Source organism: Candoia aspera, chromosome 1 (genome assembly GCF_035149785.1).
Source record: "Candoia aspera isolate rCanAsp1 chromosome 1, rCanAsp1.hap2, whole genome shotgun sequence".
NCBI lineage: Eukaryota > Metazoa > Chordata > Lepidosauria > Squamata > Boidae > Candoia > Candoia aspera.
The window spans coordinates 243439135-243451555 of record NC_086153.1 but is presented as its reverse complement, the minus strand read 5'-3'; the positions used below and the strand labels follow the sequence as shown (position 1 = coordinate 243451555).

General features: G+C 38.2%; 1 protein-coding gene across 1 annotated transcript in view; it reads left to right on the top strand.

Moving 5' to 3' along the window:
* The window catches only part of LOC134487520 (tumor necrosis factor receptor superfamily member 10A-like), a 28125-nt gene extending 20641 nt beyond the window's left edge, over positions 1 to 7484 (top strand). Inside the window, exons 7-10 of the mRNA XM_063289364.1 lie at positions 290 to 315; positions 2270 to 2452; positions 5041 to 5104; positions 6537 to 7484. Coding sequence (XP_063145434.1) covers positions 290 to 315; positions 2270 to 2452; positions 5041 to 5104; positions 6537 to 6835 — 572 coding nt within the window. The 3' untranslated portion in view covers positions 6836 to 7484. The remainder of the gene's footprint in view (positions 1 to 289; positions 316 to 2269; positions 2453 to 5040; positions 5105 to 6536) is intronic.
* Positions 7485 to 12421: the final 4937 nt, after the last annotated feature.

The window sequence follows — 12421 nt, the reverse complement described above, 5'->3', positions numbered from 1 at the left end:
TCACCTTTGTTAGGCGAATCCCATGCAGTCGTGTCCCGTGGTCACATGATAGCCATTTGCGACCTCCTGTTGGCTTCCCCATTGACTTTGCTTGTGGGAAGCTGGCAGTGAAGGTCGCAAATGGTTTGGTTGATGTTCACTGTGACAGCCACAACTACAAGGACCAGCTGTAAGTCCCCGTCATTCAGTGCCATCATAACTTTGAATAGTCGCTGAACAACTGGACATTAAGTGAGGACTACCTGTATACTAACGTGTATATATATTTTTTCTGTCCCTTTCTCCCCAGAAAAAGAAGAAGTCAAAGTATGTTTGGTAAGTACTCATGTATTTAATTTTTTTAAGGGAATATAGCTAGTATTCTTAGCTTGCTTCTATCCAGCCAAGATGTTGGGAAGTTCAGAAGAGGCAGCACAGCCAGCTTTCTTCACAGTTGTTAGCTGTAAAACCGATAGTCTGAATAATAAGTGAGCAACCATCAAGGAATCATTTCCATTCATAACAACCAACGCCAATTAATGATGTCATTGAGAGAAACAACTCTTCCTTGTTTTTCATCTATCTAGTTCCTAGTCACTACAGGCTGCATCTGCAACAGGGCGTGCGTCTAACACCACAGGCTTTGTTTATGCCCCACCAAACTAATTTTTAATACCACCTGGGGATAACCAGGATATTAGCAGTCGAGTTCTGCTACTGTCATAACACAAATTCTACAGTCACTGCATTGGCTACCAATTAGATTTCAAGCCCAGTTCGAAGTGCTGGTTGCCATCAGTAAAATCCTATATGGCTTAGCTCCATGTTACCTTAGGATCCGTCTCCTTCAGGTGAAATCTACCTAGCCTGTGCATTTGGGCAGGGAGGGGTTGCTTAGGGTCCCACCCCCACAAAAGAGTAAAGGAAAAAGGTTCTGAAGGCAAGCCTTCTCTGTAACTATCCCTTTGTTTTGGAACAGCGTCACCCAGGGGCACACTAGTACTTTCCTCACTGATTTTCTGCAGTCATCAAAATGGTCCTGTTTCAACAGGTGTATGGTGATTATCAGTGTTTGGTTGATGTTCAGGTTAGAGCAGCTGCCTATTTTACTGTAATTGCATTATATGTATTTTATTTTAATTTTATACATTGCCTAGAGCAAAACTGTATTTGATTCATTTGAATTTTGTTCTGGCCCACCTGTTTGTTGGAGCATTTGCCTTGGCCCCAGAAATGGATATATCCCTGAACAACTGTGTTCCTTGCAGATGGCCAACTGCTCTTTACCTAGCAAAGGAATGGTGATAGGGAATTGTGTGTGCAGTGCTGATGACCTCCTCTTAGTAATGAGATACTTTCAAGTAAAATAATGAATTACAATCCCACTAATAAGTTTTTAAAAATGGCATCAAGCTGCAGACTTAAAAACAAGCATGTAGAGAGAATATTACTTGCTTACTCAAGACAGCACGAATAAACATGGACTTGGGAAAATAGTTTGTCCTTTTGAAATTCACATACCTTAATACTCAGATTGCCACTAATGAATTCTTTGCGTTAAACATTTCAGGATCCAAATGGTTTTTAGACATCTGGTGCAGATATCATTTTTGACGTGAGAAATTTGGTACTCCATTTCCACTAGCACTTTTAGTTGCCAAATTATTCCATCTCTTTTTACCTTCTTGTGTTTTGTCTGGCTCCTTTTGCATCTATTTTTCACTAGGAATTGAGGCCAGGAATTTTGCACCTTTCCCACCCCATGTCCATTCCTTGGCTGATGTCAGGTTAGGTGCGAAGTCTGATCTCCAGCTGCTGAATAACCATGCCTAAAAAGATACACCATGGCTTCACACATTACACAATTACACTTGGAGCTGTGGCTTTTAGAAGGTGGCTACTAACTTAGACACTAAAATCAAATAAGATGCCTTGCAACACTACTCTTTTCAGCCTCAGGTTGCAAGCAGTATGCCAAGTGGCAACCTGACATAACCAGAGTGGGCAGGACCAAAACATTTGGACCATTTTTTGCACTTTGGGGAAACTTCAAGTGGGAAAATTAGTGTTTTAAGTCTTCACCTTAGGGGCATGATGGGGCCTTTGCTGCTGACCTAGGCGGTAAACACATTATGTGGAAGAGATTTTAACTAAATTAAGTGGAGCAGTATTTCTAATGTGTAACATAATGTTATTAATATGCATCTCCCTTTGAGCATTTCTAGAAATTGTTTTTAAAACAACAACAACCACTGTTTCCGACCAAAAGGGTTATTTCTTTATTTTGCAGATAGCTGGTAACAATGAAAACGTAAACTCTAATGTTGAAGCCTCTACTGTTTCTCAAGACAAATTGCCTGAAACTGCTGAGAGAAGCAATTTGGGCTCAGGCAGTAGAGAAGACTCTTCCCTTCGAAATATGTCATCCATTTCACCATCGCTAGAGGCTGCTATTTCGAATGAGCAGTCAAATGTAAGAAATAATGTATTTTTTCAGTTAGAATAGTTTAATAATTAATAGTTATTACTGCTCTGTGAGAATGGGAGTGGTGAAAGGGAAAATGTGATTCTGCCCTTTTTGCAGAACTGAGCTGCAGAAATGTAAGTTCTTATACAGCAGAGCAGTTTGACATAGTATGTGTTCAGTTACACATACAGTGTGACCTTTTACAAATATATTAGTGTGGTGGTCTCTCATGAAGAATGTAGGAAGAATGCACAGACACAAATTCCTCGGGATGAGAGCCCCGATTCAAGCCGTAAGCTCTCTTTTATTATTCTTTTACTATAAACATGAAGCTCATATTACAAAGAGCTGACTGGTCTAAATAGCAATGCATACCTCATGTAACCCTCGTGATAGCCTCTTGGCACAGCTCAGGTTACAGCTCGTGTTGCCTTGTGAGGAAGGTTTTTGCTATAACCTTATCCACTATGGAAGTTCAAGGAAGGTTCAATGAAGATAAGCACAACAATGCCACTGCCGTGGTTTGCCAGCTGGCAGGATGCACGCAATGCTCTCTACATATTAGGCCTGTGTGAGGCAACTCTGCTTTGTTTCGAGGAAACACTGTGTGCCACAGAAGCAACACAATTCTCATCAAGGTGGTTTGTGCTGCTTCATGGCCTTTTCTGGTGGATGGCTTGAAGAAGCTTTTCAGCATAAACAGCATATGTGGACAGGCCTCTTTTGGCTACTGGAACTATGAAGCCTTAGAATGAGGCAAAGTAGCACCTTTACTTCTAATTTTAGAAGCCAGTGGCGGTTTGTGGCTTTTTAAAGCAGCTTCAGAGCGGGGGTTCACACAAATCTTCATTGAAGAAAAGCATCCGCTTGAAGCTTGTTCCCCAGCATGTGTTGGCATCATGACTAAGATCAGCCTTGCCAGGTCCTGGGTAGTCTTACGAGGAGGGTTATTTCTTGTGCTTTTCTGACCTCAAAATGGCCACCAAATGTTTTGCCTCTAGCGAAACTCAAAGCCAACTTTCACATTTCTCTTTAGGAGAACTGTGGTATTAGTAGCAAAATTTGCATCCTTCGTATTTGGGAGTTGTAACTTTTCCTCTGCCCTGCCCCTCTATGCTTTAATGCAAGCTTCTGCCTCCACAGCTGTGCTAAGCTACTGTTGTTCTACATAGTCAAAACGAGAAACGGCCTGAGAGACGCCATAAGGGATGTGGCTTCGAGATAGATAGTCAGAATGTAAGAAAACACTTCTGACCTTGACCCCAGCTTCTGCATCATCTGCTTTTTTTTTGCCACCCTGTGCCCTAAACTGGGCTTTATAGAGCAACTGCAGCCTTTAAAGATTAACACGCCCCCCCCCCCCCGCATATACGATTTGACTGAGGAAAGGATGTGGGTTTTGTGAATTTGCTCTTATTGTGCTTCCAAGAATTTGTCCCTTTAGAATCAAAGTATTAGAACAGCTTAAACAAAGTGGAAAACCTTGTACTTCCCAAAAATGTCCTAGTAGAATGTTCTTCTATAGTCAATATTTTAAAACTCCTTGTCTGTTGCACTGCCCTGGCCCTAGCCTCTTCTGCAACTCCCGCCAAGAATTCCTTCAGAGTTCTCCAGCAGAGTGCAAACTAATTCCACACCATACATTACCTCACCGGACAGGAGCGTGTGAAAAAAATACAACCGTTTGAGAAGAACTCTTGCTTCACACCCTTTCTCTGCATGGTTATCTGGAAAGACGCACCTATTTTCACACGCACTCCTTTGCAACATGGGATTTGCATAACATGTTGGACCAGCTTCATAAAAAAACATACTGCACAAGTTTTCTTACTGGGTTCCAGAGAGAGAGCCATATTGAAATTTTGCGGCAAAGGGGGTGAAGAGCCTTCTTAAAAGTTAAAAATTTTATCAGTAGCCATTTTCCAGGAATAGATCTGGTCAACAAGTAACACTAAACCATAACGTGGTTTTGACACAGGCTTTCATGGCCAGTGTCAATCTAGTGGTGATGAACTTCCAGGCTAACAGGCTGTGATCTAACGATCAGATATCCTGATGTTTTGCCAGCAACTGTGGCTTGCACTTTGAGAGGCGAAGTTATTTGCTCTGTGGCGTATTTCTCGTCAGCTCACAGGCAACTGAGCAGGAACTGACTGAGCTCACTTTACCTCTGAAGGTGCCAGTCACAGTAGCTGGCAAAATTTCAGGATACCAGATAATTAGACCACAGCCAGTTACCCTGGAAGCTCATCACTATAATGTGGTTTGTTTACTTTTGACTTAGCGTGTGATATGTGATGTGTACTTCTCCTTTTCTCTCTTTTTTTTAAGTATGGTGCAATTAAAAAAAAACAATGGAATCATCCCATGTTGACATTATTCTTTCTGAGAGGTTTAAGTAGAATCTGAGAAACAGAAGGGTTGCTTAGAATTTGTCAGGTGCACATTCTCTTTGGAACCCATTGAATAAATAGTGTGTTTCTCTGATTATCTGTTTATCAGTAAAAAACAGTGTTGCCTTGTTGAGTCAAATATTATGCTTCTTGTAATACTCTGAATTACCATAGAGAATTATTATTTTTTTTATCTTGCAGGTAAAAAGAATTGAGGAAAGATCTAACAAACCTACAGTGAGGATTAAAAATCCTTCTTCCAGAAGTGAGTAGTTCAAATAATTGTTTTACAGGTTTATCATTCAAGAAGTCATATGGAACAACATTTGTAACTCAAGTGCAAAAGAATGATATATCATTAACAACTGATAATTAAATTTTCAGTTGATAATTTAAATTAATCTAATTAATAGCAAAAGAAAGAAGCCTCTTGAGCAAGTATGTAAAAGATGCATTCATGGGCTATCTTATTAAGAGTGACATAATGATTCTGTTCTGAATGAAAGGAGATACTTAAATGTCTCAATCATCTTCCCTCCCCAACTATTAATTCTGTGACTTTTTGAAAGTGTTATGCTATGGCTCTGGCTTGGATTCTCAGTTCCCATGAGTAGAACTCTGCTCACAGGATGTTCTCACTGTTGCATTTTTTTACTCCCCCTATACTTCCCCTTGAAAAGCTGTTTTAGACAACTGGTGTGTCTTCCAGAACAGTGGGTACTGTTGTTGGGAGCTAAAAGAGGAAACTGAAATCTGTGTTCAGTTTGTCTCTTTTTAGAGAACAGTTCCTGATGGAGAATATGGAGAATAGCGTAAGGGCCGAATACTGAGAATTCTACGTGTGGAAGGAATGAGAGGCAAGGATCCAGAAAAGAAGGCTGAGGTCATTCCTTTTTTTCACTGAGATGGAATGCCAGCCTCAGTTAGCTTCTGCATCCTGTCTTCTGCATATGGAGATAAAGCAGTGGACTCACATGGTGCATTCTCTGATTTTTGCTGTGTAATGGAATCTTGTGTGGAACTGTGTGTGTGCAGCAGCTGCTCTTCTTCTGCAATAATCTCAGCCAAATTTCTGGTTACAGATCCCTAGCTACAATAGTGTTATTTTATAGCATTTGTTAATTGCAAATAATAATTGCAATTTAAGATGGGAATTCACTTTAATAATCATATGTAGTTTATTTTCATAAAGCTATTGACCTGAAATATATAATACCAAATAATAGTTCAATGTGAAAATAAGTATTTAGTTCTGGAAGATTACTGGAAGATCAGGAAGAAAAATTATTCTGTTAATTCTGTAAGTTCTGACAAGGGTCTTGTATTTGGATAGCCCCTTCTTTGTTTTCTCTCTGGCTAGGAAAGATACTTTTATTCTAGCAAGCTTTTATCCCATCAATAAGTGGTGTTTTTTTTTTTGCAGTTTGTGATTGTAGGCAAATAATTATTTTAATTGTTGTAAGCTATCTTAAATGGCTTGTACTGGGGGGGGAGTCTCATATACCTTTAAAAAAATGTATGTCTTTGAAAATGAAATGCTCAACAAAAGCAGCAAAAATCCAAATATATACATTGAACAAAAATGTGAAGTTTGTCCTGAATGTCAGTAAACTTGAATTACAGTATATGTATGTACGTATATTAATCATGTAAAATTCACTTTTTACAATCTAACATGTATTTTTCTTGCATTGCAGAGCTGGAGGACACATATTTTCAAATAAAGGACCAAGTGGGATCATCTTACTGGAATCCACTTATGAGGAAATGTGGCTTATTAGACAATGACATTGACAAAATAATCCTTGATTATTTTCATCAGACTGATGAACAGTATTATCAGATGTTAAAAACTTTGCGGGACAGGGTTGGAGTTGATGTTGCTTTATATAAAATAATTGCTGGCCTGGAGGAAATGGACCTTAAAGGTATTTATGAAAATCTAATAAATGATTTAAAAAGCAAAGATTTAGTAACAATGGAGGCTGGAGACTAATTTAGTTTTTGTTTGTTTATTTTTGACTATGCAAAAATGGAGGAGTCTTGCTTTCAAACATAAACGTATTTTAGTGTATGTTCCTTTGGCTGGGGATGCGTAAACTGACAACCCAGTTGTTAAAAGAAGTAAGGATCTCATTTGGGAAATGAAATGCTGAATATCTGAGCAAGTAAATTTTGCAGCATACAAACCTGACAATGGATAATGCATGAACTAAAGAGAGCTTGGTCAGTGTTTGGAAATCACAATTCCTTGTGTGATTCTTTATAAAAATGCTATTGTGACCAAAGTTCAGTGTAATACAAGTTATTACATAAATTGCTAAATGTTTGAATGACATGTAACAGGCTGAAACAGGACATAATAGTTTGCCGTGGAGTCAGAATTGCAAACCTACCTTGCTGGGCAAGTAGAATTTCAGTAGGTAAAACTTCCTCCCTGAAATATAGAATCCATTGAAGCGAGCATGGATCTGTGTTCGCGTTTGCTACTATGGTATGAAATGACTGATGAATTGTGATACCTCATTTGTGGCATTTCATAACAAAAGACACTGAATACGTGCAATGTCATGTTTAAAAAGAATTGTGACTTTTTTTTATCTTTTGTACATATTTTCTAATAAAATAATGTCTACAATGAATAATCTATCCTTATGTCTTTAAATGGAAAACTGGGCCAGGGAACGAAATGAAAATGGAGCGGGGCAAGGCATAATTTTGGATAGCACTTGGATAGCATTTCCAAGAATTCCACATAGTTCAGTTTGGCTAGGAATACATGCGAAGCTATGGTTCGTATCACTGTAGTGATCTGTATAGTCATCATCACTGGCTTCATACTTTATGCTAGTGTGAAAACCAGATTACTGCTTAGTGTAAAGCTTGTCTAATGTCACCTATTAAATTTATAGCTAGGACAATTTCATTCTAAGCACTGTACATTCTTAGTTTTTACAATTACTCTTCGTTTTGGAAGAAAATTATACTAGTTACGAAAAATAGCAGTAATGAAAAGTTTTAGATTATTATACTGTACATGAGATAGGATTTGGGGCCAATTGTATCATTACACTAACAGATGTTCTGCCAGCAGAATAGATTATTATGACTACTAATGCTCTGCACACACTCTGAATGCTTGGGGGAACCTTCTGAATCAGATTTGAGAGGTGGTAGAAAGAACAAAAAATGCACTGAATATGTGAAATATGCTTGCTTAATTGCTACTTATTAGACCTCAGACTGTAAAAATTTAGGGACTTCCGGTGAGCTGTGCCCGTGGGTGGAACTGACAACGCAGCAAGTTTTTTGGGGGCTCAAGCAGGTTTTCCTTAAGCCCAGGAGTGTTCTCCGGATAAAGGAAAACACCCGGAATCACCCCAACTGTCCTCCGGATGGCTGCTTGCAGTCATAAGATCGTAAACAGTGTTTCGCGTTCGACTGGTAAGAGCTAGCTGGGAGGCTGGGATGTCACCATTTTCCAAGTTGCACTGTAGCCTTAAAGGACACTAAGACTAGCCACCCCATTTCTGAATCACCAAATTTATATATTTTTTTAAGTAAGTGTACCCTAAGAGAGGCTTTCTACAGCAAGGAGAAGCGGGCTCTCTTGGTGCTTATTGTTATTTTGGGGATTACTTTTTTTTAAAAAAAAATCTTTTTTTAAGTTTTGGAATTCGTTTTCCTTCCAAATATAAAGGAGGATTGAGAGTAAATAATTGTCTTCCTGTTATTATTTTGATATTAAATTTGAAGATACTAGCATTTTCCTACATGTTGAATCAGCTGATTAAACCTTCAGCTTTCTACTTTCCCTTGGGAACTGTCTGTTTATCTCACTTTCACTTTTTGTAAATATACTTCGGAACTTTTTCATATCTTCGACTTTCGCTGGTTAAGCTCCTAGGGGGCACCATAATCTACTGTGTGAGACATGGAAGATTTTAAGCAGATCTTTTCTGACTCCTTTCAAGTTTTTATACAAGACATTCAGGACATTGTGGAAAATATGAGTTCTAAAATGCGTCATCTGGTTGGGGATGTAGTGGATGAAATTGAGGAATTCAACAGTGACAGAAATGTTTCTTCTAAGAATGAGATTGGGATCTGTTGAGATGCTGGATGAAGATTGGATAGTGGAGTTGGAGAAATTCAACGGAGAGAGGGATCTGCAAGCAATAAGTAAATTTGACTTTTTGGTGAAATGTCATGAAAAAGAAGCGATCATTATGTATGGGAGATTTTCTGAAGAGAAGTTGGAATTTTTGAGGGGGGCAGTTGGGCTGTTTGATTTTTTTTAAGAGAAAAGCTCTCATACATTGTGGGGATATGTAAATGCTTTGGTTTATTGGGATAAGGGTTACAATGTTTATCTGGACCGCTTTTAGGGTTTGACTGATGTTACTTGTTTTTAAGGCAATAGATTAATATTATTTGGGTATAAAAATGTTTATTTGGATGGTTTTAAGAATTTAAGGTCATTGTTTCAAATTGCTTTTCTTTTTTGGGTTTAAGTTTAAGATTATTAAAACTGTTGTATGATTTAGTAAAATGGCAGACAATTTATGTGCTTTTTAGTTTGACTTTTATTATAGTAGACAGAAATGTACAGAATAGTTGTAGGAAGGAAATAATTAAATGAGTGTTTTTTGGGGGAGGGGAGTTGTTTAGGAGGTTTATATATTTTTTTCTTTATTTTAATATAAGGGGAGGGAGTAACTGTACTTAGTGATTTTTACAATGTGCTAAAGGGGAATGATTTATGGAAATAATGTGATTTTGGTTTAATTTAGAATAAGAGATTATGAAAAAATTTTGTATATCCTTGCTGTTAAAAGTCAGAAGTCAAATCTCTTTGTAACGTAAAAAAATTTTCTTTGTGTTTTCACACCTTTTTAGTTTTTCTTTTTTTGTAGTTTTTTTGTTTTTTGTAGCTTTTATCTTTCTCTTCAAACTTAATAAAATTCATAATAAAGAACATAAAAATTAAAATCATTAACTGTTCTTAGAGCTAACTCGTTTCGATTCATTATTTTGGAACACAATCAAAACAATGGATATTTCTAATTCAAAAATAATAATATAAGGAGGTATCATGGCATAATTCACAAAAAAAAGTAGGTGTTGATCTATAAGAAAAAAAATCCACAGTCTACTGTTAGATAATACCTCCATTAGAAGTAACTGTTGGCAAAAGTCTAAGCTATTTCGTAGCATCTTATGTTTCGAAATAAGGTTGATAATAGCTGTGTGTTACACTCCATTGAAGAACCACAGGTGAGTTTCAGGAAAAATTGTCTGAAGGGAATTAAACATAAAGAAAAGTTATTTGGGATGAAACTGAAGTGACAGTGGTGGAAGGAATATTTAAATTTGAAAGATCTGTCTGGAAATGGTAATGATATGTCAAAGAATAGAACTGAAACATGCTATGTTAATGTCTGGGGAAAAAATGGATGAAAATCAACTAATACATGCTATGAGAATATAGAAAAATTATAGAATGTTTACTAAAGATGGGAGAATGGAGGGAAAAACTTTAAGGTGCACAAATTCTGGTAGAAAAGTAGTGCTAAGTGTTACAAGAAATGTTTCACCAAAGAAGCAAAAATACTGTGTAAAAGATTTCACTATATGAAAGTGAGAGTTGGATGTCAGGAGAAACAAAAAGGATGAGTGCAGGGTAATTTGTGTGTGTGTGTGTGTGTGTGTGTGTGTATGTGTGTGAAACAAAGGGAGTCAAGAATGAATAGATCAGCCTTTCTCAATCTTATGAACCTGGAGGAACCCTTGAAATATTTTTTGGCCTCGGGGAACCCCTGCACGTTCAGGCTCAAAAAGAGGTCACAAGTTACAACAACAACATATTCGTTTCATGGGTAGGCCTGTATGTATGCATTAACAGAGTCCTTAAATAAAAATAAAGAATGAAACTTAACTCTTTAATGTGAAGTTGCCCAAATTTGAAATATTTTTTTAAATAAATCATGATCTCCGAGGGATCCCATAGTGATGACTCGCGGAACCTTAGGGTTCCATGGAACCCTGGTTGAGACACCCTGGAATAGATGCGGAATGACCATGTGTTGAATACAAAGGTGAATGACCAATATTAAAAAAAGAAATACACTGAGATTTGATCATATAGATCATAAAGGGGATGATGAAGAAGTGATTGGATGGAGCTGATGAGATCCTGAAAAAGGTGAGAAGGACGCAAGGACGGTTTCTAAGGATAGGAGGTAAGGAGAAGTACAATAAATGGAGCTGCAGTAAATTAGTGTTAGCATTCTTTTGCTTATCTCACACCTTTAATTTCTCTGGCTTAATATTTCTCACTTTCCCATTCAGCATAACAAAATGAAAATGTGATATGGTAGTATGGATTTCAAAAGGCAGAGGGAGAAAAGAAAAACAACAGGATGTTCCAAGTTTAGCAAAACTAATGTGGTAAAACTTAATGGAAAAAAAAAAAGTCAGCAACTTAAATGGATTTGATCCTACCAGGACTATGTTCACACAACACACAGAAACACGCAGTAGCTAGCAACATTTTAGTCTAGTGTGTTATGTAAGCACAGCTTACGTGGTTCAGTGTGTCATACAAACCCATAACGCTGGATTAATGAATAAATCGTATTTTTTTTAATCAAATGTTTATGCCACCAATTTTATTCTGGGGCAAGATTATATTAAGAATGGATAAATGTGTTGGGCAAACACAACGTTTTCAGCAAAGGATCGTTACCTTGTGGTGCTGGAGCTTGAGCACCTCAATGATGCCATGAGCTAAACCGGGAAGGGCCACCCAAGACGGGAAGGTCATGACAGAGAGGTCAGACTAAATGCGATCCCCGGTGAAGGTAATGGCAACCCACCCCAGTATTCTTGCCGTGAAAACTAAATGGATCAGTACAACCAGAGATATGTCGGTATACCATCGGAAGATGAGACCCCCAGGTCGGAAGATGGTCAAAATGCTACTGGGGAGGAACAGAGGATGAGTTCAACTAGCCCCAGACGTGATGATGCAGCTAGCTCAAAGCCCAAAGGATGGCTAGCGGCTGACGGTGCTGGTGGTGAACGGCAAATCCGATGTTCTAAGGATCAACACACCATTGGAACCTGGAATGTAAGATCTATGAGCCAGGGCAAATTGGATGTGGTTATTGGTGAGATGTCAAGATTAAAGATAGACATTTTGGGCGTCAGTGAACTGAAATGGACTGGAATGGGCCACTTCACATCAAATGACCACCAGATCTACTACTGTGGACAAGAGGACCACAGAAGACATGGAGTAGCCTTCATAATTAATAGTAAAGTGGCTAAAGCAGTGCTTGGATACAATCTCAAAAACGACAGAATGATCTCAATTCGAATTCAGGGCAAGCCATCTAACATCACAGTGATCCAAATATATGCCCCAACCACAGATGCTGAAGAAGCTGAAGTAGAGCAGTTCTATGAGGATCTGCAGCACCTACTGGACAACAAGCCTAAAAGAGATGTTACTTTCATCACGGGAGACTGGAATGCTAAGGTGGGCAGTCAAATGACACCTGGAATTACAGGTAAGCAT